Raw genomic sequence first — 27734 nt, forward strand, 5'->3', positions numbered from 1 at the left:
AGGACAGATTTACTTACAGACAGCTTCTTACCTCGGAAAGGGGGGTATTACAATTAAAATCTTTAGAGGTATTAAAAGAGGAGAAGGTAGTTCAAACATGGTTCCAGTATGGGCAATTACAGGCTAGGTGGAAAATAGATCAAAAAATTGGCTTTATTCAAGTTGAGGATAATCTGTTTAAACAAATAAGAGATCAAAGCTTAATGCATATAAAGAGGATATATAATGTACTAATACAGATGGATTCGGAAACAGAATTAGTTAAAGATTGTATGATAAAATGGGCTCAAAATATTGAGGAACCAATAATGTTGGATACATGGGAAAGAATTTGGGTAAGAAATGTGAAATTTACACAAGCTCAAAATCTGAGAGAAAATTTTTACAAGATGTTCTATAGATGGCATTTAGATCCTAAAAAGTTGGCTTCTATGTATCCGAATGTACAGCCTAAATGTTGGAGGTGTGGTTCTCTCGATGCTACATATTATCATATATGGTGGACCTGCCAAAAGGTTAAGGCATTTTGGATAAAAATATGGTGGGTCATGCAAAATGTTTTTAAAAGAAGGATAAAGTTTATTCCTCAGTTATTTTTACTAGGTATATGTACTGATTTTACAGTGGTAGAGACCAATTTGATTCTGCACCTGATAACTGCAGCAAGACTGTTGGTGGCGCAATATTGGAAGAAGGAAGACTTGCCTACAATCCAAGAATGGACATTGAAAGTAACAAACTTAGCTGAAATGGCTAAAATATCGGCATATCTCAAAGATCATTCAAATGAGAGATATAAACGAGACTGGAAAAAATGGATTGACTATATACAAAATAAATACGGGACTAAGAAATTCCAGTTAGCCTATGCTTAAGGTCAGAAATGATTTAAACTGTTAAAAGTTAGTTCAGTAAGAAGAAGCTAAGTTCAATCTAGAATGTCATTAATTTCTTTATTTCTTTTTTCTCAATAGATTTTAGACTGTGTTACTTAAAAATCCATACCGTGTACGGGTTCTGGGAAGTCGGGGGGGGAAGGAGGAGGGGGGATGGGGGGGTGGAGGGAGGGAGGGGTACACACAACAAAAAAATTTGTACTTCAATGTCTTAATGATTGACAAATGATGACATATTTGTGTTTTTTTTTTTAAAGAAAAATAAAAAAGTTCTCTTAGAAACCAAAGTGTTTCCCTCTGCAAAACCAGAGTGAGAAAAATGTAGAAGAAATGGGAGTTTGCCAGGGAAGTTTAACCAGAAGTTCCAAGGTCATTTTTAGTATTTGAACTTAATTTTTAATATTATTTTATAGTTATTGTTTTGAGATTATTGTAAGGCACCTCAGTGAAAATGGCAAAAAGCCAACAATTACTCAGCTTCTATTTTGTCTCTACTTTTCCAAGAAAAAAAGGTTATGTGTACTCCACTGGTAAATATAAAGACAAATGAACAAAAAGGACTGAAGCTTGAGGCCGACAAATATATAGTCAGCCAGTATCGATTCATTTCAAATGAGTACACCTTTCATATTTCCTAAAATGCAACGCAAATGGGTGTGAAAAATGTTGCTGATGGACAGGCTGAACTCTGAGAAATTCTAGAGAACAGATGGCATATGACTCAATGAGCTCAGATGTGTTCCTATTTCAGAAATGAGGAAAGGATCCAGGGGATTACACACTAGTCTAATAGGTGGGAAGATCTGAGAGCTGATCTTAAAGAGATTAATCCAAAAATATATGGCAAACAAGGTAATAATTAAAAGACACTAGCATGAATTTGGTAAGAACAAGTTTCATCACACTAACATTATTTCATTCTTTTATTGAGTAATTTTCTTAGCCAATCTGGGAATGCTATAGATTTAATGTATCCCGACTTCAGCAAAGTCTTTCACAAAATATCCCATGACATTCTGATTAACATGATAGTTAAGTGTGAATGGGATGACATGACAAGTGGATACACAGCTTCTGAAAAAACCAACTTCAAAGAACCTACTTTAAACCAGAATGATACCTTTAATGGGATCCAAAATGAGCTCTCTTTACTCTTCTATTTTTTAAAATTACTTGGGTAACTTATAAATTTCAAACAATATTGATAGGTTTCAGAAATGAATAATTTCTGCTCATAAATGAGTATGAAGTAAGTGCAGAATGGACAAAATCAATTTTATGACCCATCAAAGAAATATAGTTTGAGATTATGAGAGATAATTGTTCTACTTTACTTAGTTAGACCCCACTATATCCAATTTATAAAATACAGAATCATAAAGAAAGGAGGGGATCCTTGGAGGTCTTCTAGCCCAAACCCCTTCCCAAGGACAAATGGTTGTCCAATCTTTTCTTGAATACTTCCAGTATTCAACTCTGGAAGGCAAACTGTTTCATTGATTCTCACTGTCAGGAAATTCTTTCTTATTAACAGGTTGGATTTCCCTTTGATAAACTTTTATCCTTTGCTTCTTGTCCTGCCCTCAGGTACTATAGAGAATAAATTAATGCCCTCTTTCCACTGACAGGCCTTCAAATATTGGAAGACTGTTATCATGTCACGCCTAAGCCTTCTCTTTGTTAGTCTAAACATACCAAGCTCCCTTAGCTGTTCTTTATAAAATTTAGCCTCCCCCTTATCATCTCTGTTGCTCTTCTCTGTACTCTTTCTAGGGCCTCAGTATTTTGTGTGTGTGCTGGTGATCAGAATTGGACAGTTTTCCAAATGTGGCCTCACTAGTGCTGTAGGCAGTTCCCACGATCTTGATGCAATCCCCATTGATGCAGCCTAGGACAATGTTGATTTTTTTTGGCAACTGCAGCACACTGCTGATTAATACTTAAATGGTGATCCATCAGGACACCTAGATCCCTCTCATAGTTAATACTGTTGAGCCTGTTACTGTCTATCCTGTATCTGTGCACTTGGTTCTTCTTGTGCAAGATGTTGCTATTCTCATCACTGAGCTGCATCTTGTTGGATAGAGCCCAGTGTTCAAGTCTGTTAAGATCTTGAATCTTGAACATATCTTCCAAAGTATTATCAATTCCCGCACAACATGGTATCATCTGCAAATTTCATAAGTCCCTTATTAATTAACTAAATTTATTTGCTGCCCACATTGTATCCAACAACTCTGGGCAGCTGAAGATGATTTATGAAGGTGTGAGGAGCACTGGGCAAAGATAGAACTTTGCATGCTTCCCTTCACATAGAAGTATTTCCATTGAGGACCACATGCTGAGTGTGATTGGTCAGCCAACTGCAACTGCATCTGGTGGTGATACTGTCTATACTACATAGTTCTATCTTACCAAGAAGTAGACTGTGTCTACTGTATCAAATTTCTTACTTAAGTTGATTCTGGGTGCTATACCTTACAAAGCATTCAGAGAAACTATAACAGGTTCAAAGAAATGTAAGAAGCATGGTCAAGGGACTAAAACAAAGTTTTATAATAAGGATTTGAAAAAATTGAGAATTTTTAACTTTCAAATATCTGAAGGATTATCACATACAAGATCACAACCTACCCCCTATCATTCTAGGATGCAAAATAATAATTTTAAATTACAAGAATGAATGGGTATTCTCATTGTTTTTTTAAAGGGCTATTCTGAAAGAGTAAGTCAGCAGTAGAACCAATTGCTGAGAGAAGAAATAAAGTCCACTTTACTGGATGATTCAAGATGAAACTAGATTTCCATCTGTCATGAAATTTTAATTTAAATCAAGGGTGGATGAAGCTTCTGAGCAACAGGAATTAATCATTCAATTAAAAGACAGATACAAGTAACGATTTCTAGACTATTTGCCTAGATACTGTCACTATACCTATATGTTTCCTGTGAAGCATAATTCATTAATAAAATACAGATTTAAACATCCAGAATTTGTTCCAAAGCTAAAACACAGCCATACCTCATAAGTATAATTGGGACAAGAGACCAGCAAGAAAAGCCATGTAAATGGATTCCTCGTAGGGAATGGGATCTTCCTGGCCTTTGAACCTAGAAGAAATCATAAGAATGTTTATTGAGACAAAGAACCAATTTGTATGCAATAACTATCACCCAACAACACATCCAAGAGTTACAGTAAAGCATTAGACTTGTAAAAGTCTCCCTTCTCTTTATCAAAGGTGACAAAAAAAGTTCTGTATACTTCACAGTTAAAAAGAGACACATACCAAAGATTCTAACATGGTTTTAGCCCATAACAAAATAATTTCCCATTCTGCCTGATGTAGCTTCATCCCACTTCCAAAAAACTGCAAAACTCTTCCTTCCTTTCTTCCTACCAAACCTGACAGAGCACTCTCTTCTTTTCCTTGTTTGGCTTTCAGAGGATTACCTCTGGGCACCTAAGGCTGGCTTGTTATTTAAAGGGTCAGCTGTTCCCATTACAGAGCAGAGGATGTTTTTAATACAGACATCTGCACTTCCATTTGGTCTTTCTCTGTACTCACCAGCTGGGCGAAGATTTCGCAGAGCAATATGAATAGAAAAGTTTCCCAGCTGACAGAACTGCAAGAGGAAACAAAACCAGTATTAGCAGGGAAGGGGCAAGAATGGATTTTTTTAATGCTTACTATCACCACTAGAACCCAGATAGTGGCACAGAAACCTCCCAGAGTTCCCCCCATCTGTGATTCAAATAATTTTGTAGAAATCTTAGGAATTTGCTTGGAGGAAAAGATAAAACTTTTAATGTGCCAATACAACAAGGAATTTTTATCACTCATGTCTTCTGGTCTCATGTTCTCATCAGTCCAAACCAATTTAAAAGCTGTGACATTAATAAGATGTTATACAATTTTGCAAAAGTACCATACATTCTGGCTCTAAGACAAGAAACTCAGGATCCAGTATTTTCCAGTACCATAACTAAATAAACTTTTAAAAAACATTGTTGTCTTTTTTCTTTCTCCTGCCTTATTTTCCCCTTTTGTAGTTTCACTTGATTTTTTTTGGTGCAGGTGTCTTCTCATTCTTTATAATGCATCATATACATACAATCAACAAATAAGATTGCACAGCATGAATACAGCATTTTTCTGCAGTTCTTGAAAGCAGTCTGAAATCACAGAACTGCCTAGTGCAGGAATCAGATCAGTCCAAGAAAAAAAAAGACTGCCTTCAAAACTTGCAGTAAAGTGCTATATTCACATTTCTGCATGTTAAAGCACCTTTCTTGAAATGAATTTGAACCACTGTAGAGTCCTACTAACATAATGGTCTTAAAACATGAGCACATGTGTAAGGGGGGAAAAGTTTAATAGTACCAGATGCATGATCCATTCCCAAACAAAACCGCTTCATGATCTTTCCATGCACCAAGAAAGAGAGGTATATTTCTGCATTTTTACTATACATAATTCTAGTTCCGGTCTCAGATTTCTCCCCATTGCTACAAAAGGCCACTGATCTTTCTCTTATTTGAGGGAATTATTATGGTTTGTAAAAAAATCCAATATTATCTTATCAATCTGCATAAGACTTGTTTGTCTGCCACAAACAGATAGTCATAACTTTTATTTTTCTTGATTTTTAACATGTGACTTTGCATGGGGAAACTTCCCACCTTAGGTTGGCCTAGCCTCTGTCTAAAACATCTGCCTATTTTCTATTACATATCCACCATTTTTAGGTATAGGGCTATTCTTCAAAAATCTACAAATTATTACCAGGAATATGATAAGCGCCAATTTCACTTGTTCATGTCCATATGCTGAAAAAGAACACAGAAAAAGAAACAAAAACACTATTAGAATAACTATAACAATTGGAGTACCTAGAACATTCCTAAAAGAAAAATGATTCCCCAATGACAGATCTCAAGATTTTCCAACTGAATGAAAGAGAATCTCATGACAGTAACTATACAATTGCTGTATATGCTGTATATGTGTGATAGCATATTAATACTCGCAAGGAAAGGAAAAAACAAGGATAAACTAGAGGCCTTCAGTTAATTCCTTCAGAGTTTTCTTTCTCCTTTCACCATTCACTAATTAATTATAATAAATCAAACCAGCAAATGAAACAAAGGAGTTGATTCACCTAGACATATTTGAAGATGTCAAAAAGTATGTTGCCGGGTTAATGCAAGAAATGTTGTATACATGGATTTTCATAAAGCCTTTGACAAAAGTTCCTCACCAAAAGATCATAATAAGATGTACAAATGTATGTTTTTTCTTCCTTTCTCATTACATTGGAACTCTTTAATGTAAGGAGATTTAGGACCAGAAGACAATTTTTCATGCACAGCTGTGTTAAAAAGAATGTTTACTGCTTATTACTTTATTTAAAATATAAAAATAGAACATTAAAAGTATAGGAGCTACAATATGAACTATACAAATGAAACAAAAATATGTATAAAAGTAACTTCAAATATGAAATAACTTTTGATATGAAATATCTTGATTTCATATGAGGTGTCATATATGGTACCATAAGGATACCAGATATGTTTTAATTAAGACTTGAAATAATTTGCACCAAACTATATCCTGTGTTCTCTGTAGAGTTGTATATGGCGCATATAGTTTGCTGCCTTTTTTCCCATGCTTTTCATTTTCATAACTTGTGAGATTTGTATAGCTGACTTATAACAAACAGACCCAAAATAATGACTTTAATGTCCAAGAGAATATTTGAATGAGATCTCCCTAGATCTAGACTGAAACCTGAACTGTTTAAAAAATAGTCAAGTCCCGAACAGTAATTCATAAAGAAAGTATCTCTAAGGGAAAGTAGGTCAACTGTAATTCTAAAATGGAGAATGAGTGAGGCCACCCTTGTGACAGATGTCACTTTAAAGAAAATAAAGTTAGAGAAATTAGATTAAATGAAATTACTTGATCTGAGGAATCCTTAGGTGGAAAGATAGGGAAAAATTATAAACCTGTCCCTCAACTAAAGAATACACTTACACATTTTTCCATTCAAGAAATTATTTGAGGCACTAGGAAATCTCCTGGAAATCTTGCTCTACCTCAACAAATATTTACTGCTGCTTCTGATCTGAAGAATTTTACCAGACATTAGTTATATGTTTTTAAGATAGTATTTTAAATTAAAGGGCCTAGACATTTTTATTTTAAAAAAGAAAGCTGGAATTCTGCTCAATTATGTATTTATTCCATTTCTTAAGGCAAGAAATCTGTACAGCTCCAATGTCTAGTTCACCATTATGTAAATCTATTAGCACTCATTCAGTGAGAAGCATATTAACTAGGCAGAACCCACTCTTATGCAATCCCATTCTGAGATTCCGCACCACCACATGTTCCAGTATACACTTCCGGTTAATTACAAGGAAAGAAACATGAACTTCATTTAATATTCGGCTTTTTAGAAATCAAATGGACTTCTTTAATCAATTAATGTTATTCTTTTCTTAGCTTACCAGGTGGTGTATACAACGGGTGATTGATGTAATATGCCATCCAGGCTGCAAAGCCCCAATAGTAAGTGCAATTCTGAGGAAAGAATTAAAAGTGTCATATTAAAGATGTAATAGATTAGTAGCAGTATATCAAAAAAAGGACTTGCTGACTGCCTCAGTTTTATTGCTCCATGAGGAGACCCAGCAGAAAAGGAGAGCAGTTTTTAGTCTATAGCTATGTTGCTTGAAAATATCATTACCTTGAAGATGTTACGTAAAGGCATTGTTCCATGGGAGAATCTGTGGACGAAAAGGGTCTCAAGAAGGCGCTTGACATAATGGAAAGAATGGCAAATGCAAGCCAGGCTAGAAAGGAAAGGAAAACAGAGATGGCTGACAATAGACTCAAAACCTTACCAAACAAAAAATACAGATACTATTCTACTGTATTTGATTATTAACAGCCAAAGGATAAGGTATATCCATGTTTCCATATTAATCTATTTATTATTTACATTTATATGGCCACCCATCTCAAATTATTGACTCTAAGTGGCTAACAGCAGTTACAAGTACTATGTAACTATATATACCAATAAACATACTTAATTATTTTTTTTAAATAATCAGCAATTGAGGTAAAAATCTAAATAACCAATCAACAGACAAACTAGAACAAGCACTATATAAACTTTGGAACAAATTCAGCTTCCCAATGGTGACCCAACCATGACTTTAAGGCAGACTGGACAAATAATTTTCCCAAGGGGTCACATGGGAAACTGGGACTGCTGTGTTTTAAAGGGGCAGAAAAGGTCCTCTTCCTGGGCTTTGCCAAATGACATTCCCTAATAGACAGGATCTGTAACATCTTTCTCCTGCTGGATAGATATATTGGAGAGATGATCTCCCAAATACTTGCCCTGTACCATGAAGGCTTTTATCGTTTTGGCCATGTCATGGGAACAATGGGAACTCAATGGGAAAGGCAATTTTCAAGTAACTGAATTGGAGAAGCTAAGAGAGACAGGGAGAGGGCGGTAGAGGCCTTCAAGGGTGATGGTGCATCTCATCCCAATCAGGGTTCATTAATTACAGAAAAATAAAACTCGTTTAGGGTAGGAGACATTCCACCCATGGAAGAGGAAAGTAAGTTTAAGAATGAATCCACTCTTTGTGACTGAACACATATATTGCCTCATGGAGAAAGTTTCTAGTAGTGAAGAACATTATTATTAGGAATTTTTATTATTGTATTATTAACTATTCTATTCTATTATTGAGCTATCCTATTATTGTATTTCTATCATCAGACAAATAGAAGTAGAACAGGCTTGCCAACCATATGGTGACTTTTCCTCCCACTGTGAAGATGGCAGACATTAAGTGTTATCTAAATAAGCTTGATAGGCAATGTTGGACTAAAACCAGTAGATGGGATGCACATCAGTATTAACAATGTGAAGAAAAGTAAGTAGGCAGGCCTGGAAACCAAATTTAGGTTGCTGGGCAAGGTTGAAATTGAAGACTGCTGAAATGACTCTCTTGGAAAGTGCCAAATAGGCAAATGTCTAAGGAGATTCTCAATCATTCAGCACCTAAAGGTGCTTTTTCAAGAGAGAACTGGACTTTCTTGTTTTTCTTTGAAGATGTTTCACTTCTCATCCAAGAAGCTTCTTCAACTCTAACTGGACGTGGGGAACTATTTGCAAATAGCTGGTAATTTGAATTCTTTTGGAGAATTGTTGAAGCCACCTGAAGGTTTATCTGTGTTGTTAGGGTCACCTGAGTGCTGCAAATGGGTGTGGAGCCTTCTTGGAACTGTTAAAAGGACTGTGTTGTAAAACTGGAGATAGATGATGTTGTATCCCTCCCCCTCTGTTCAATTTTGACATAGATGATCTCTTTGACTCCTCTTTCAAACCAGTGGTCATCTGTCCAAAATGTGGACTTTGCTGTCTTCAAAAGAGTGACCTTTGTCTTTTAAATGCAGATGGACTGCTGAATCTTGACATGATGGGATTGTTCTCCTATGTTGTGCCACAAGTATCAATGATTACCAATATAGATAGCATCTTACTATGTCCCGAATCATAGCAGTGTGCTTGAAATACTTATTGCTGGAATATGTAAGTAGAAGGTGGCAATTACTCCCACCTAAATTGTGAGCTTCCAAATGCTGGCTATTTTATTGCACAGAATGTACTTTTAGTCTGATGGGGCAAAACTGTATGTCCTTATGTGACACTTCAATAATACCCAATTGCAAAAAGGAATTCAATATTCAGACCAATTCTTTTCTGCCAACTCTAGAAATGTCAGTTGTAATACAGGGAAATTTTCCTTTACAAGAGCAAGCTATATGAAGGGAAATGTCTAGTCCTAGCAAGGAAGAAAAAATGAATTAAGTTTGGGGCTGCCTTCCTTGGAGAAGATCTCAGCTCACTTAGTGGAAAACATTCCAGTTTAAATTAAATGTAAGCAATAAAATGTTTATTGTGGCCTGTAAATACTCACTGAACAACAGAGTATTTGCTGGAGGTGAAGTCATATCTTGAGCCATAAATGAAAGGAACCCGGAAATAAAACATCAGGTAAATGAGGAGGGGCCCAGCATATTCTGTGAGGAATACCTGACAGAACAAAAACAGAATGTAGAAAGGCAGAAGGAATTCACAGGGAAGTGCTTCTTGAGGAGAACTGAAATACCACTCACAGTCACCCAGCTGATCTGTGCGCCTAAGTCCCGGAAATATAATGTTGCTGTTGTACCAACTGGCAAATTCTGAAGGATATCTTCATCCTTCAAAGACTTTCCCTCTAGAAGAAAGAGAAATCACATTGAAACTCTGGGGGACTCAAAATTTTGATTTGAACATCAAACACAATAGTTGCTTGTTTGGCTATACAACAGAGAATAAATTGTTAGCCTTTCATTGTAAAGAACAAACATATGCACAGTAACCTGAGATGAAAAATGCTTAGCCATCTTCTTTATTCATGAATCAAATCATTAGCAATTAACTATTGGTAGGTAAAGATTTCTTTCAAAGAGGACCTTCTTGTGAATTCCCAAATCACAGAATGTTCACACCAATGTTATTCTCTAATAAGCAAGCAAGTACCAGCCTTTGTTTTGTTCTTTCCCATATCTTTCACCAAAAACCTCATCCTAAAGTGAGGAAGCCAAACATTTTAGCACAGCAACTTACTGGGATCTAGTCGTAGGGACTGCCGGGTTGGATACCACTGAGGGTCTGAGAAAAGAAAAAAATAAGTTTTCTTATAATGAGTCAGGACCATTAGCGCCATCAGTTGGCAGCACTCAAGAGTAATCTAGAGATATAAAGGTAGACAAAAAATATTTTTCATGAGTTTTCATGAGAAAGAGAATTTAAAAATTAGAGAAAACTTACTCATTCTGGGTCAATATATAAAATTTTTAAACAGTATCTATACCGGTAGTATAATCTATACACATGACTAATAGGACTTGTTTAAAAGTAGTTGGGTATATGACTAAACTCATAGCTATTACCATTTCTTTAAAGGTTTTATACAAGTTTAGACAGATAACCTTCGTGGCCATATGGCAGCTGAAGCCCAAAAGATCTGGAGAGCACTAAAAAAATTGATGAAACACAAACAAATCTTAGATCCTCTCGTCTGCTTCAGATTGCTTTACCTTCCATAGAAAGTAAAAGTAACTGATCAAGAAACAAGCCAGCATACGGGGAAAATGCTCTTAATCTATATATTTTTCTTTCTCAACTCCATAAAGCAGGGGTGTCACCCCCACCCCCATTTTAGTGAAGGGGAAAAAACATCACATGATGACATGATGATGTGAGTTTGACACCTCTGCCGTAAAGGGACAAAAATGACAAAAAAGACAAATTAATAAGCTGAAGCTACTGATCTTTGGTTCTAATCAAAGAAAAATAATTATATTTTCAAAAATGAACCATTTAAATCAGTGGTAGTCAACCTGGTCCCTACCGCCCACTAGTGGGTGTTCCAGCTTTCATGGTCTGCGGTAGGGGTTTGCTGTAATTCTGCTTTATAAATTTTATAAAGTAAAGTTACGTTCCTACTTTATAAATCACCATTACTGTGGAACCGGTGGGCAGTTAGAAAATTTTACTACTAACGGAAATACAAAAGTGGGCAGTAGGTATAAAAAGGTTGACTACCCCTGATTTAAGTGATGTAATAATTTTATTAATAAATCAAGGTGCTCTTCACTTTCAACATTGAAACTCATTACAAAGATATGGTAAACAACAAAGGTGGTATTTTTCTATACATACGAGACTTGGTAAAGAGACTCTTGATTTCATTTATGGTAGCATTGGGCTCTACCTGAAAGGAAACACACAAAAGGAATCAGAAAACCAAAGGATACTGATCTGTATAATCAAGTAAAATCACTTTGATTTAACTACTTTCTAGCCTGACAAACAGGCAACAGCAATAAAAATGCCTCAGACATAACAAGTGCATATTCAAATTTTGTGTAAACTGGAAATATACCACCAGCTTATATCAGCGTGTTAAGCAAAATACTAGATGAGTCAATTAGAAAATTAAAAAAGCTGTGATGAAACAATGTCTTCCCAGCACTCCAGAAACACTGCTAGAGATAAGTTAGAAATGTGCTTCTGTCACACACTTCTATATTCTTATCAGCCTAGTTGCTTGCAGGCAAGAACCTATTACATCTAGTAGGGAGGTGTAAGTTTGGATTCAATCCAGATGAACTCTTTGAAATATTGAAAAGTATGTATGCAACAGTCTGTGCACTTGCAACTTTTTCCATGGTTGCATAGCTGCTACAGAAGTTTCTCCACTACAGCCATGCAATCCTATGGGTAAAATCCTTTAATGATTATAAACATCTGGCACATTCATATTCTCACACATTTCAAAGAAAATCCAAAGCACTGTACATGCCTAGCTTCTAGTCAATAGGAATCTGTTGGCAGAGGTATTAATCCCTTTATGTTGTTCACAATCACTTTTGTAAGAACACAACATCAAGAATGTGGTTAGATGTTTTGTTCTCCCTTTCTTTGTTGCTTTATTTGTATGGTCATTGCATCAACTCTGTTTTAAGAATTGAATGTAAACTGGTTCTCTTCCACCTTGGAAAGCTATTTCTGTGGTCCAGAATAGGGTTGAATGAAATGAATCAATAGTCAAAGGATACTGAAACTGACTTCTTAAATCAAAACTAATGTCACCAATACTGACTGCCTACTGTAACTTGAAGGCTAGTTAGTTCTTTACAATGTAGTGGCACACTCATAAAATTTATAAAGCAACAAAGCAACTTTATTGCAATTAAAAGCCTTCTTGTGTAATAAAAACACTTAGCATGAATTTGTTAATTACATTTTCATCATACATACATACATACATACATACATACATACATACATTCTGAGGTTTTCGCGGGTGTTAGTATGTAGGTCTTTGGTTATTCGGGTTTTCTCCCGCGTAAAATTGGAAGTGTCTTGGCAACGTTTCGACGAAGTCTCATTCGTCATCTTCAGGCTTGTTTGCTCGGCTTTGTGCTTCCAGGAGCAATTGCGAAAATTGAGAAAACCCGAATAACCAAAGAAAGAAAGAAAGAAAGAAAGAAAGAAAGAAAGAAAGAAAGAAAGAAAGAAAGAAAGAAAGACAGACAGACAGACAGACAGACAGACAGACAGACAGACAGACAGACAGACAGACAGACATACATACATACATACATACATACATACATACATACATACATATATATATATATATATATATATAAAGTGTCTAGGTGGGGCTAACTAAATTTCAAAAAACTGATCAATTCTTGCTAGGAGTTATAAACATGCCTGGGAAATTTAGTTCTTGGAAGTTATAACATGGAATGAGTATTTTCTGCTTGATTCTTAAAGAATTCAAATCTAAGATATGCATGTGAACATGAAGGTATCAATGGTGTTTCATTCAGAAAATGAACTACAAAAATTGTAAATCTGCATTTGTTTCTGTGCCCACCTCTCACACACTCTCTTTCTATCTATATTAGCCAGGGGGAACATAAGGATCAAAGACTAAGCATTAAAACAAATTAAAAAGTGAATATATCCAAGGTTAATAGAGGCTGGGAAAACCCCTGCAAATCTAGGCACTCTTTCAAAAAATCTGAAAAAACTATCAAAAACTAATATAAAATAAACAAAGAAAAGGGAAAAAAAAGACAAAAGTGCAACAAAGATAAAAATAAATAGAAATAAGAGACTTAATTTTCTTTGCAGCAAATACAAGTACAGGTAGTCCTCAACTTAAAAGCATTCATTTAATGACCATTCAAAGTTACAACAGCACTGACTTATCACTTTTCATATTTATGACCACTGCAGCATCCCAATGGGCATGTGCTCAAATTTGGATGCTTGGCAACAGGCATGTGTTTATGATGGTTGCAGTGTCCCTCGGTCATGTGATCCCCTTTTAAAAACCTTCTGACATGCAAAGTCAATGGGGAAGCCAGATTCACGATGCCGTGACCCGTCAAAACCGCGTTCCACAAAAGCGCGGTCGACGAAATCGCGTATGTGACATCATCACAACGCGACGAAAAAGATCGAAAAATTGAAATAAAAATTAAATTACAGCAAGCCGATTCACATAAAGGTAAGCGTTAGGTTAAGGGTTAAGGTTAGGTTAAGGGTTAGGGTTAGGGTTAGAGCGTTAGCGTTACGTTTAGCGTTAGGTTAAGGGTTAGCGTTAGGTTTTTCGTTACGTTAAGGGTTAGGTTTAGGGTTAGGTTTAGGGTTAGGTTAAGGGTTAGCTTTAGGGTTAGGTTTAGGGTTAGGTTTGGGGGGGTTAGTGTAAGGTTTTCGCTTTATTTTTACATTTTTCGATCTTTTTCGTCGCGCTGTGATGACGTCACATACGCGATTTTGTCGACCGCGATTTTGTCGTCCGCGGTTTTGTGGTAGAACCGACTTAACAACTTTGTTACTAACTTAACTGCAGTTATTCACTTAACAACTATGGCAAGAAAGGTCATAAAATGTATCAAAACCTGCTTAACAACTGTCTTGCTTGTAACAGAAATTTTGGGCTTAATTGCAATTGTAAGCCAAGACTACCTGCAGTGGTGGGTTCCGGCAGCCGCTACTGCCAGTTTGTACAACACAAATTGCTCTGTGCATGCACAGAAGCAAAAAACAAGAGAGAACTAGTTCAGGGGCGTGGCAGGCCTGGATCGCTGCCGGTTCCAATGACCCAGGCCGCCAAGCTACTACCAGTTCAGCCGAACCAGTCCAAATTGGTAGGAACCCACCAGTGACTATCTGTATGATTACAAAATTGCCCCTCTATGTTTACAAAATAAAGTTTTCCTTTTCTATTATCTAATAGTTTCTAATCATCAAAACCATAGATCAGGAGTTCATTTTTTTCTGTTACATGCAAAGGCCTATAGGGTGCTTTCATTTTTTTCTGTTACATGGAAAGGCCTATAGGGTGTTTCCACTCAGCAACAAATATAGATGTTGTCTTTTCTCTAATCAAAGAAGTCAATTTAGTCATTTCTGCAAGTTCTATTATCTTTCCCAACTATAATCTTTCTCCATTGTGAATGGTACTGAAGCTTTCCATTTTTGAGTATATTAATAATCTCACTTTTTAAAACTTCCTTTTTTATGACCCTGTAGAGACCCTATTCGGGGTAGAATTGAGGCAACTGGATGGAGCTGAGGAGTTCACATATTTTTTTTCTTTGTGCGTGCCCTAGGAGAGAAAGATCTCCTGCTACCTAGGATTGAACTCTCAACCTGAGTGGGAGTTTAGTCTCTTCACCAGTTTCAATTGTATCTTTCAAATCTTTTCTGTTTAAAGTTTTGGAAGATAAGTATTTTGGAAAGAATTCTATAAAATGGGTAGCATTGATTTATGCTTCAAAAACAGTACAAATTGAGAAGATTAAATATTTGGGTATTACTATGACAAACGTGAAAAATTGTATCTGTATTATCCATTACTATCCATGATATCTGTATAAACCATGAATATCTCAATTCTCTTCCAAAACTACTCTGGATTTTGGTGTAACTACTTGACAATTACTGCTGCCACCACTACTTCCATTGGGACATCTTTACCTGGTATTATCTCTCCTAATCCTGATACATGAGAGAGATAGAATCCCTGCAGCCTATAGATTTATTTATTTCCAAGTTTAAAAAGAAAAAAAATGATAATGAAATAACAGATTTGCAGGTTGAAGTGACTATGCTATGTGGCACAGAAGATATTTTAAAGTTTTAAATAGATTTTGCATGGCACAAAAGCATGCAGCATATATGTATATATGTATATGAATGCTCTGCGGGCGAATATAAACAAAGGTGGAAAAAGGAAACCATTATAAACTCTTGGCTACCTTACTATTTCATCCATGTGGAGCAGGTGGAAGTTGCACAAGGGACAGGGTATATTGAAAGTTGGAACATGGGAAAAGGAGAGGGGGAAAGAGGAGAGTGATAGGAAAAACTAAGAAACAATTGGTACCTATATTAATTTGAAGAAAAATATTAGGTGGTTTTAATTTATTCTCATATTCATTCCCAAGCTACCAAAAATACTCCACATTTCATTCAAGCAATCAAGTAATCAAGCAATGATAAAAAATACTGAAAATGAATGAAGAATAGGTAAACATTCTTTGATTCAATTCAAACTTTTAATACCAGAGCTATCGATGCTATGGATACAATGCAAAAAAGTCTCCACAAAAAGTGTAATAGTAAAATTAATACCATAATGTACAAAGATTGTGGAAAAGATTACTTAATTGCAGTGTGAGTATTAAAAACATTGTTAGGTGCATATTGGTAAAGATTTCTTAAATGAATACTTTTCCTTTTAAATATATGTTTTCTGTGATGAAAATGTGCCATATGAGTAATGATCAATAAGCAAAATAAGGAAGTTGGTGTAGTTCTTATTCAACAGTCACCATCTATAATTCTGAACAGAGAGCATTTATACTTTCATTCTAATCATTTATTCTGCCCAATTCCAATCTTGTATGGAAGCCCAACTAGAGGTGAAAGACAAAAGAAACAATGTAGTTAAAAGGAATTTATTTTACTGATGGGAGAAGACATTGTTATAAAAAGGCAGAAAACAAACAAAGGAGGTTGAATGCATTCTTTTGCGAAGGACAGTATTCAGCTGGAGAGGCAAATTATGGGTTTAGAGGAAATGACCATACAGATTTGTGCATGATTAAAACATATTATGTTGGTTTTTGAGATTTTTAGACACCGTATTTCCTATTTTATAGCTATATCTAACATCAGTGGATGAAGTGCATGCTTTGTTTATGTTGTGTGGATCCTGTTTTGGAAATTGCACTATGGCATTTCCTAACCGCCCAGCTCTCTCGTAGAAGGGCTCTCGGCAGTTGGGAATTGATGACATACTGACTTGAGATGTGTATGGATGCTGCTTTGCTGTTATTATTGAGTTGAAAGAATTTTGAAAATATATGTCTTTTTTTCTGTGGCTGATTTATTGTTAATCCCTTTTGTAAATTACTTATATTTGTTTGATTAAAGTGACTTAAAATGCATGTAATAATAATAAAATGGGTATAGGAATGTTGTGCTGGAATTCTGAGCTGCATTTTTATATTTCTAGAATTTTTAATCATTATGTCTACATACGTAACAGCCACACATTCACAGACAGAAAAAGTATGTTCTGCCATACTACAACATAGTAAAATAATGTAAATGCGCGGCTATGGAAGACAGTAGCACTTTAGTAAAGAAATCAGTAACTGGGAGATAAGACTAGGGTCCAAATGTCATACATGGCATAAAAAATGTGGAAGAAACTAGGATTATGCTTGGCTGACCACTACCACTATATGGATGTTACTTTAGTCTCATCTCTATATTTAGTCTCTTTGCTTCCTCAACAGTCAATGCAGGAGTCTCATTTGTCTGAAAGGATTAACAATACCCATAGGAATCAAAATGAAAAAGAGCAAGATGCTACTGCCACTCAGTGTTGACACAAAACTGAGCTGCCATGGTTAGTAAATCTTTGGGACAAAAAAAGAATAAGTGAATTTCCCTTTTTGGTGCTCTTCTGTTTTTCCTTTCCTTTCTCATAAAATATGTTTTCTACCTTCAAAGTTTATCTCATCCAAAAAAACATGCATCTCAAAAAAAATCTCTCTCTAAACTACTTTGTATAGAAAAAGGATTGATAATGCAAATACAGAGAGACATTTGTAACTAAGGTGTCACCATATTAAGGGTTCAAAATCCTTCCCTTAATCAGATTGGCTAGCACTTTTGGATGGGATTTGTCATTCTTTGCAATAACAAATTCCACCTAGTAGACTGATGTCTGAAAAATTTACTTATCTTATAGATACACCTGGTACTGTGTCTTTGAGTAAGTTCTTGAGCCAAAAGGCACTAATAGCTATTTTATACAAGAGTTCTGAATCTTTAAAGATTGAAAAATTTAGCCAGTAGGAAATTTTCAGTGGATTGTACTTTTTGAAACAAGCAACAAAACTGAAGTCCTCTCATTTGTGTTTCCTCAAGCCAACCAGATGTGTAAACAATTATAGAATTTCATTATCTAAACTAAACCAAAACAACTTTCATATTTTGGGGGTTCAAATATATCCAAAATCTGAAGGTGTGTCTAGTTACAGTGGTAGATGTGCAGATCCAGAAGAATTATTTTTTTCTGGGAAATTAACCATTAACTCAGTGATAGTGCAATTATTATGTAAGAATGAAAGTGGGATTAAAGATAACAAACTGTTCCAAATGATTTACAGTTCTGTCTTCCATTTATGTTACAAATCTATCTCCATGGAGTTAGGGTTCATGCCTTTGTTCTTTACTTAGGATATACATAGGGAGGTATCACACCAGCATTAAAAACAAATGAAAAAATCTCTACTGGTGGCCAGATCACATGCTTATTATACTCATAGTTCTAGAGCTGTCCTAAAAGGACTTGATATCAAACACAGCCTAAAAGATGATTAACACATTCAGATCAGAGATAGGTGGTCATGATTATAGAACAATTTGGGAGTTCAACGGTGTATCACACAACTGCAAAACAAAAATATTTCTTATAGTTTTGCAACATGTGTATTTGCCTTTTGATAGCAAATATTGATATATTTTGCAACTGACTATAATTTCCTGTGCATGAATATCTCACATTGCTAACTATAAGTCCTGCACATGTAGATCTCACTTGCTAACTGAAGTTCCAACTTCATGTATATTTCATTCAAGCTTTGTTTTATGGCAGTTTTTAGTAAATAACTCACCTTTTCAGTATGAAAGTACAAGACTATGGTTTTTTAAAGACTAAAGCAATTCTAAAGCTCTGCAATGATGAAAAGTCAACTTCAGCTTCAAATCTTCCTTCTGAGATTAGGACACTTACCTTATCCAGGAAGCACAGCTTTTCCCGGGTCTTGGCATCCAGGATCTCCACCTCAAAAAAAAGAACACCCCTTTTAGATTTCTTAATAGGATGATGTGGCCCTGAATCACTGATATTTCTTTGAAGAGGTGGACACCCATCTATGGGCAACAAATTCCCATCCATGCTTCTTCACAAAGCAGCAAATCCCAAAGAGTATGTTCAGTCAATAGACTTGTTCACAATAAGCTTCCTTCCCTATGATCAAAATTTAAGTATGGATCATTTCTGATCTGTGTGAAAATTTGAGTCTGAAAGAAAAAAAGCTCCTGTTGAGATTAAGACTCGAAGTTCAGCCTTTCAAGCAATTCAGCTCAGCAAATAAAGGGGCTTCCCTTTTGGTCTGTTCTGAAGTTATGTTCCAAGACGTAAGTCGATAGTATGGTAGCTGAACCCTTCTCAGCTAAATATAAAACTGAGCCCAGCAAAGAACTTCTTGCAAGCAGCCTCTTGGCCAGTTAAGTCATATCAGGAAATTTTAAAGTCTTTTATTTTTATTATGAAATTTATTTGCCACCCATCTTGCTTCAAAGTTAATCTTTCATTCAAAAGACCATGCTAACCCATTCATGTCCAGATTTCACAAGCCATCTTTTGGGGTGGATAAGGTACTCAGATAATTCTCCCTTCGACTGCATATGAATACAGAAGGCTGCTTGGCAAAACTAAAAAATTTCTAGGATCTTATCCAGCTCTCTATTGATATTAGAGCCTAGAATTTTTGTCTGCCCAGGAGACCAGGAGTTTCTATTACAGTAACACAAGAATCCGAACAACAATTCCTAGGTATTTTTTTTGGTGGGGGGAGTATCATGCTAGGATAAATTACTTAATGCTTGCTGTAGCACAAGGAGCTGCCTTTGAATATAATTGGAAATTTCAACAAGTACAAAAGATGGCTGCTAAGATGTGGTCAGAAACAAGGTGTGTATATTGTGTGATATAAGTCCACAGCGGCTTTATGTGTTAGTGATCTGTTTCTGGGCTCACAAAAATATAGTTTATGTATAGGCACTGTCTTAAATCCCTTAATAATATAAACCAGTGATAGCGAACCTTTTTTGGCTCGCATGCCCTAAGTGGGGGGAGCGCAGGGGGGGTCATGTGCAGGCGTGCGGCACCCATAATGCAATGCGTGACACCCCCCCAGTGCACATGCACGCACTACAGGCGCACCCACATTTTTTGCATGCTTTTTTCGCCCTCCCCAGGCTCCAGAGGCTTTATAGGAGCCTGGGGAGAGCGAAAACAGCCTCCCCCGCCCCCCCCCCCGAAGCCCTCCTTCAGGAACCTTCAGAAGGCTTCCCTGAAGCCTCCAGAGCAGTCAAAATGACCCTCTGAGCAAACTGGAAGCTACTTCTGGTTTGCTCGGAGGGTCGTTTTAAGCGCTCCGAAGGGTTCAGGGACCTTCAGGAAGCTTCCCTGAAGCCTTCGGACCAATCAAAATGACCCTCTGAGTAAACCGGAAATTCGTTCCTGAACCTCTGGTTTGCCCGTAGGGCCGGTTTTTTGCGATCCAGAGGCTTCAGGGAAGTTCATGAAGCCTCCGGAGGCCTCCGGGGGGGGCTGTTTTCTCCCTCCCCAGGCTCCTATAAAGCCTCTGGAGCCTAGGGAGGGCAAAAAATGGCTTTTAAAAAGGGTGAACTCAGCTGGCCAGTGCACGCTTGCGCGCTGGCCAGCTGACAGGGCAGCACCTCACGTGCCCTGACAAATGGCTCCACGTGCCACCTGTGGCACGCGTGCCCTAGGTTCGCCATCACTGATATAAACCATTTAAAAGAAATCTACCACAGATTATTTCTTCACAACAAAACAGACAATTTCTTCACAATTCTCTATTGCAATTTGATGTATCAAGCATCCACATAACTTGGATTATTTTTTAGCTCAGAAAATTTACATTAAAACACATAGACTCGAACGTATTTAAATAATTATAGATTGCTTGCTTTAAAAAAAATAACTTAAGACAACCCATTCCCCATGGTATAATTTTTTCAGAGATATTTCTTTACCAGATTCCTCAATGCCTTCAACAATGGTAAAACTACTAATGTAATTGAAAAGTTATTAAAAAATTAAGGCAGGTATTCAGAAATGCATCTGTCTTGAAAGTAGCCCATGTTGCACTGTATATAGCACCATGATGGCGAACCTATGGCATGCGTGCCACAGGTGGCATGCAGAGCCATTTCTGAGGGCAAGGCAATGTCCTGTCAATGGCCAGCTGATTTTCGGCCTTGATTTTCAGTCGTTTTTCGCCCTTCAGAGGCTCCCCAGAAGTTTGGGAACAGACTTCTGGTTTGCGCATTGGGAAGCCTCCGGAGGGAGAAAAATGGCCCAAAGGGCAACCTGGAAGTCCATTCCCAAACTTCCAGTTTGCATGTTGGGTCATTTTTCACCCTCCCCAGGCTCCTAGAAAGCCTCTGGAGCCTGAGGAGGGCAAAAAATGGACCTACAGAGCTCACTGGAAGTCAGAAAACGGGCCGTTTCTGGCCTCTGGGGGGGCATGGGAGGCCGTTTTCACCCTTCCCAGACTCCAAGAAACTCGTGCGTGTATGCGCGGGGCAGCAGGGGTGGGTCATGCATGAATACACAGGGGGGCATTAAATTATAGGGTAGGCACGCAAGCCCGCGTAATAGCATGAGTGCATCGCATGTGGTTTTGGCACCCGAGACGAAAAACGTTTAACATCACTGGTGTGCAATCAAACGTCAACCATTGCCCTCAGGAAATATTTTATGGCATTTGGTATTATGTTATAGAATTCTTTATTATGATTTTTATGTCATAAAATGCTTTATAAAATTTGCCAAATTTCAATTTTTACCGGAGTCATGGGTCCAGGATTTTGGACACATTCCGTAAGTTAGCTCATTTGAGGTACCTTGGTTCAAAAGGTTTTTCCTATGATTCATTGTTTCGCCTGGTTAAAGGTTACAGACACAAGAGTTTTAGTAGTATATAAATAAATTTGTAGTGGGATTGACAGAATACATTGAAATATGACTTAAACCAATTCACACTAGTTATATACGACCTAATAACATAAAACATTTTCCTATGCAATGTCATATGACTAGGACTTGTGATTTCTTGCCAGATTTGACACTGACATGATTTGTTGGAAGCCAGCTATGAAAATCACAAATCACAATCATGTGTCTGTGGGACACTGCCTCCATCATAAATGCTGGTTAGTCACCAAGTACCTATCATGTGATTGTGATCACATGACTGCAAGTATGCTGCAACCACCACAATCTTAAGGATTAGTTGTACATCTTTTTTTCTCAGCACTATAACTTCAAGCAGTTGATGAAGTAGCAGTTGGTAAGCAAGGATCACCTGTAGTTTAAACAAATAAATTGAAAATCTACAGTGGAATTCTTTTCTATTTTGTTATTATTTATATCATTAGCTACTTTAATTATGTGAAACCTCCATGTTCAGAGTCTATATAATTCTTAATGTGCAAAGAAAAGAATACACTATTAGGGGAGTGATGGTATCTGTTCAATGTTATAGATTACAGGTATAGCAAACCGCTGTTATGGACTGATCTTTAACTTAATTGTTCAGAACTCTGTTACTTCTAGTGGGTCCTATATACTAGGTCCCAGAAAAGTAGAACCACTCTGATATAATGGCTCAATTTTTCAACATTCATAGATATTCAATCAACCATTGTCAACTATATAAAAAGCCAGGAAGCCATCTTGGAGGACAAAAATGCTCATGCTTCAAGTTCTACATCACCTATGAGAATCAGAGTGTTGTCTACCATAACCAGGTCACTCAGTCCTTTTCCTGGTCACTTTAACCAGCCATTTCTACAACTGGCATAGGTAAATTATCAGGCCCTTAAAATTAAATGATTAATTAATCCAAAGGAAGAACAATTAAAAGGTTTTTTAGAAACAATGAATCTAGTCCAAAAATAAATAAATACATTGAAGATTGTAAAAGCTATCTCCCTGTCTATAAGCATGCATGATCAAATGTCAAAAATGTCCAAGATTGCTGACATCATCTCTGGAAACTTGATGTGATTGATAGCTAAGACCATGAGGGATTTAAACTTTTATAGCAAGTTCATTAGATCAGATTATGTTTCTTCTAAAAGTGAAAAAGATTAAATAAAATACTGAATAATTTTAAAAGGGGGGTATGCAGTTTGATATTTAAAAAAGTCTAACATGATCCTTACTATCATTCCCTGTTCAAAAAAATGGATATTCTGTAATTACAAAATACTACATTCTAATACCTCATACAGATTTCCTCCTATTTTTTAATTTTTTTTATTTCAGGCCCTAATTTATTCCTGGGAATAAATCAACAAGATTAAAATAAATCATCTTCTACTCTGATACGTTAAAATACCTAAAAAGAAGACAAGCAAAAGTAAAAGAATGTAGGAGCTATTATTTTGATACAGTTTTAGCCCAATGCATGACAAATCCTTTGCAAATCAGCTATAATTATCTTGTTACTCATCAAACTGTAAGTGCAATACACATACTCCTTAACTTACAACCATTCATTTAGTGACTGTTCAAAGTTACTACGGTACTGAAAAAAGAGACATATGGCTGTTTTTCACATGTCCATTGCAGCATCCCAATGATCATGCAATCAAAATTTGGACGCTTGGCAACCGTCATGTATTTATGACAGTTGCAGTATTCTGTGGTCATGTGATCACCTTTTGCAACATTCTCAAAAGCAAAGCCAATGGGGAAGCCAGACTCACTTAACAGCTGTGGCACAAACATTGTAAAATGAGGCAAGATTAACTTAACCGCTACAGTGATTCACTTGACAATGATCTTGCTTACCAACTGAAATTTTGGACTCAGTTTTGAAAAGTTAGGGATGACCTATAATTAGGTTTCAAAGGTTGCTAATGTTTGTCCCTTGATATTTTATGTTTTTAGAATAAGTTTATTCGTAATGACAGGATCTTGAACCAGATTAATTATACTATTATACTCAACCTTACAAAACTTTTTTATATTAAATAAATGTAATCATCACTCTTTCCAAAAGACAGAAACATAATCTTTTTCTTCTCTTATTTATATAAGAGCTTAGCTCTTTGAAATTAAGAGCTGTCTTGAGTGGGACAAAAATTTGGAGTCTGTTCAGTATGTCCAACAGATACCAAGGAACAGCTCCAAACAGGGGTATTAATAGAACTGTGCCTCAGACAGGAATGGTTACTCTCATACCTCAGAGCTTCTAGAACAAAGAATTTATTTCAGTGGAAAGCAACACATAGATCACACTGACCAAATTAAGCTGCTGTAAACTACAATCAGTTGCGCAGCAAGAATTGAAGATAATACGATCTACTAAGAGAGAGAGTAAAGCCCCAGAAAAACAACTTGATGCTAGAGAAATGCAAGAAACATTAGAATATATTGAAAATAAAGCAGCCTCCAATTGAAGCCTCTCAATAAGTCTGTGGGAATTGTTTTTTAAAAAATCACCATGAAAGTAAGAAGAACAACTAACCCAGACAGAAGCAACCTGATACAAAAAAAAGCAAGAAGCCCTGGTAAGTAAGTGTTGTTGATGTGAGGGGTGAGGGGAAATAGTGGAATTTAGAGATCAACATCTGAATTGCTTATCCTAATCAGACCTGCATATACTACAAACTATTTCAAGCACACATTTTACACAAGAAATCTTGCAAATAAGGGTGGTGTTCATTGAGATATCCACCCACACATCATTCCAACACGTTGCTTGTCTAAGCAGTGAAGTGGAAATAAAATATAAAAATGCAAAGAAGCATACAACACATAGATTTCCCACTATGTGGCCACAACTAAAATTGTTGTGACTTACAATTCAATGTTGAAAACTTTCTAGAAGTCTATTCATAATGCCACATTTGAATGTAACATTTCTTTTATGGATGAACTGAATTTGCCCACAGAGATTATAAGGATTAAATAAATGTGCACTTCGCTGCACAGAAATTCTCTCATAGACAGAATGTTCCTAATTGGCATAACAAAGGCACATCCAATCTATACTCAAAATGTTAAAAATAAATTTAAATAGCTAAATTAGTAACATCTTACAAAATTCAAGCACACAGCTTAAATATTAATTCTAATTTCATATAAGCAGTAATAACTCTCTACATCTCTTTAGGGAGACCTGATTCATAGGTTCATAGGCATGACATTTCAAGGCGTTATCTCTTCCTATATATGCCCATATAATCACTAAAATTAATAGAACCTTTCTTTCAAATTCTCTATAATAATGCTGTTTAGTGAGATAAATTTAAACTTTCTAAAGAATAGCTTGCTATATATTTATAATATATAGTATCTAAAAATCCTGCCTTGTGTTTAGTCTGTTATCTTTTTAATTCCTGCAAATATCTTTTTTAGTTCCCAGGGTTTTTAATTTCTGAGATTTCTTTGTCAAGATGCATTTAAGTTAGTTATGTGGTATTTCTACTACCGGTATTTCAATTGTTGCTCTAATTAACTGCAGTTTCTGTCTAAATCTGATGGGCTTTATCTACAAAAGGACAAATATACTGCAGAAGTAAATAAATGTTGTACTTAGTGTAGGCTTGTTCTGGTAGATAACTAGAAAATTATTAAGTATGTATAATCTACCATGACTGTCTCTGGGACAGATTAAACCTAGGCAGGGCAAAGTGGCCACGGGCCATTGCATACTTAATCTACTGGAAGGGAAAAAAAAACTGCATATAAAGTTTCCTGGAAATAAAAAACTGGAGCTAGTTCCGTAGTCCTATGGCTAGTACTTTTTTTATATAATTCAAGATGAAATTGAACAAGCAGACATAAGTAGCAGGTGTACCCAGAACCTTTGTGCCCGTAAGTAGTATAGCTATAGAAGCATCCACTCTGATTTGTTCTGAGGTCTTATTTTAATATAGAACAGAAGCAGTAGCTAGAGATGTTGGGGGGAGGGGGGAGGAGACCATATGCTTGGCTGGCTATGACTACTACAGGTGCATATGCAGTTGCCTAAGATCAGTATGAACAGTATCAGGAAATTATGGTTTGCTCTCCGCCCCCCTTGCTCTCAGATGCAACTGAAGACAGTGTAAGAATGTGGTAACAGTATCTCTTAATTCCCCACTGATTGAAAATATTAACACTCAAACTTGTGTCAGACTGATTCCCTGCTGTTTTATCCATCTAACACATTCACAAAAATATAACCGTTAAGAAGTTTATGTCCCAAAAGAAAATTTCATTCTTTATTACAGTTTCATTCCATAACTGAAATCAGTTCTTCAGATACACAATCTACAGTCAGTAGCTAAATCACAAACTTAGTTCTCCTAACAAAAATTCCTTGTGCAGTTTTACTTTGGAAACCAGGTAGCTAAAAATAAGCCTCAAGTTATATTCATCAATGTAAAACTAAAAAGCAATGTGCATTTATCATAGCTCTAGCATTCTTCAAATAGTTATGAAAAGATAGTTGGCAGAAGTAAAGACAATTTCAACACCCTTCAGTAAGAGTGAAGATGTGAAAATAAATTAGACTTGACTTTCCAATTTATAAAAAGACAGCAGTGGGCCAGGTGCCAAGAGGCTCTTTGAAAAACATTTGATACCTTTCTGATTAGCGCCATTCAGTCATTATAGTGACAGCAAAGATAAGTAGCCTATAAGCTGAATACAGAAATGTGGTAACACATTGGTTCAACATATTGTTATTAGGGTTGGTTGCACAACCAGCAAGATGTTTAGGCTAGATTTGCCATTTTAATACACTTATCAAGTCCTTCCCAAGGACCTGGGTTAGGCAGAAGTTGCTGTTTGATGATGTAAATGTATTGTCACAGAATGTATAAGCTATTCCAGGTAAAATTGCCTTTTGCAATTGATGGGTAATGATTTTGTCAATGCCAATGCAAGTGGTGCTCTAGGTATTTTTGTATTGTACCTAAGACAGCTATTACTATCTTCGCTTTGGGGTGAGCTCCAGTGAATGTTGATAGGGGGAGAGAGATCCAAGCCCATGGATTCCATTTTGTGAAATGCCTCCGGATTTTATTATTTCTCCCCTTCTATTTAACATTTACATGAAGCCAGTGGATGTGGTCATCTGTTGGTTTGGGATCAGATATCATCAATATAGAATAGAATAAGAGAGTTGGAGGAATCTTGGAAGTCTTCTAGTCCAACCCCCTGCATAGGCAGGAAAACCAATACTATTTCATAACACTCAGCTTTATAGCTCTACTCCACACCCCTAGAGTGACACCATGGATTTCATGGATGCAAAACAGGTTCCAACTAAACCCTAACAAGATTGAGTGGCTATGGCAGTGGTGGGTTTCTGCCGGTCTGCACCAGTTCAGACGAACCGGTTCGTAAAATCCAGCGAGCCGGTGAGGACCGGTGGACCCGGAAGTAACTTCCAGGAACGCCGGCACCGGTCCTGTCACTCGATTGCCCTTGCCATCCCGTCACAGCTCGCTCGCTCCCCCGCCCGTCTGCACTAAACTAGGCTAGCCCAGCCCGCCGCTCACTGATTGGCTGGAGACTGGAGTCCAGCCAATCAGTGAGCGGGCTGGAGGCGACCTGTTTAAAAGTGTGGCGCCAACAGCCAACATTCCTCTTTCTCGTTCCTGAGCTGACAGCTTGTTGATTGGTCTTCCGTTCGCTTCGCCTTCCAGAAGCTTGCTGCTTCCCTCAGGTAAGCAACTAAGAGCAAGGGGGGGCGGGACTCGGGAGGCTAGCTTACGCCAGCTCACGAAAGTCACGAGCTGGTGTACGCCATGTGGCAGAGGGCAGGTGGG

At 36.7% G+C, this 27734-nt stretch overlaps 1 protein-coding gene across 3 annotated transcripts in view; it reads right to left on the reverse strand.

The window, feature by feature from the left end:
• Positions 1-27734, reverse strand: part of TECR (trans-2,3-enoyl-CoA reductase) — a 45349-nt gene that overhangs the window by 6201 nt on the left and 11414 nt on the right. For 2 of the 3 annotated variants that reach the window (XM_032209913.1, XM_032209914.1), the window contains exons 2-11: positions 18880-18930; positions 11703-11754; positions 10605-10649; positions 10109-10212; positions 9910-10025; positions 7653-7758; positions 7414-7486; positions 5684-5727; positions 4466-4523; positions 3919-4007 (exon numbers count right to left, since the gene is read on the reverse strand). In XM_032209913.1, coding sequence (XP_032065804.1) covers positions 3919-4007; positions 4466-4523; positions 5684-5727; positions 7414-7486; positions 7653-7758; positions 9910-10025; positions 10109-10212; positions 10605-10649; positions 11703-11754; positions 18880-18930 — 738 coding nt within the window. Of the gene's footprint in view, positions 1-3918; positions 4008-4465; positions 4524-5683; positions 5728-7413; positions 7487-7652; positions 7759-9909; positions 10026-10108; positions 10213-10604; positions 10650-11702; positions 11755-18879; positions 19060-27734 lie in introns of those variants that run through there. The other variant, XM_032209912.1, reaches the window with a different exon arrangement.

This window comes from Thamnophis elegans, chromosome 2, assembly GCF_009769535.1.
Source record: "Thamnophis elegans isolate rThaEle1 chromosome 2, rThaEle1.pri, whole genome shotgun sequence".
Taxonomy (NCBI): domain Eukaryota; kingdom Metazoa; phylum Chordata; class Lepidosauria; order Squamata; family Colubridae; genus Thamnophis; species Thamnophis elegans.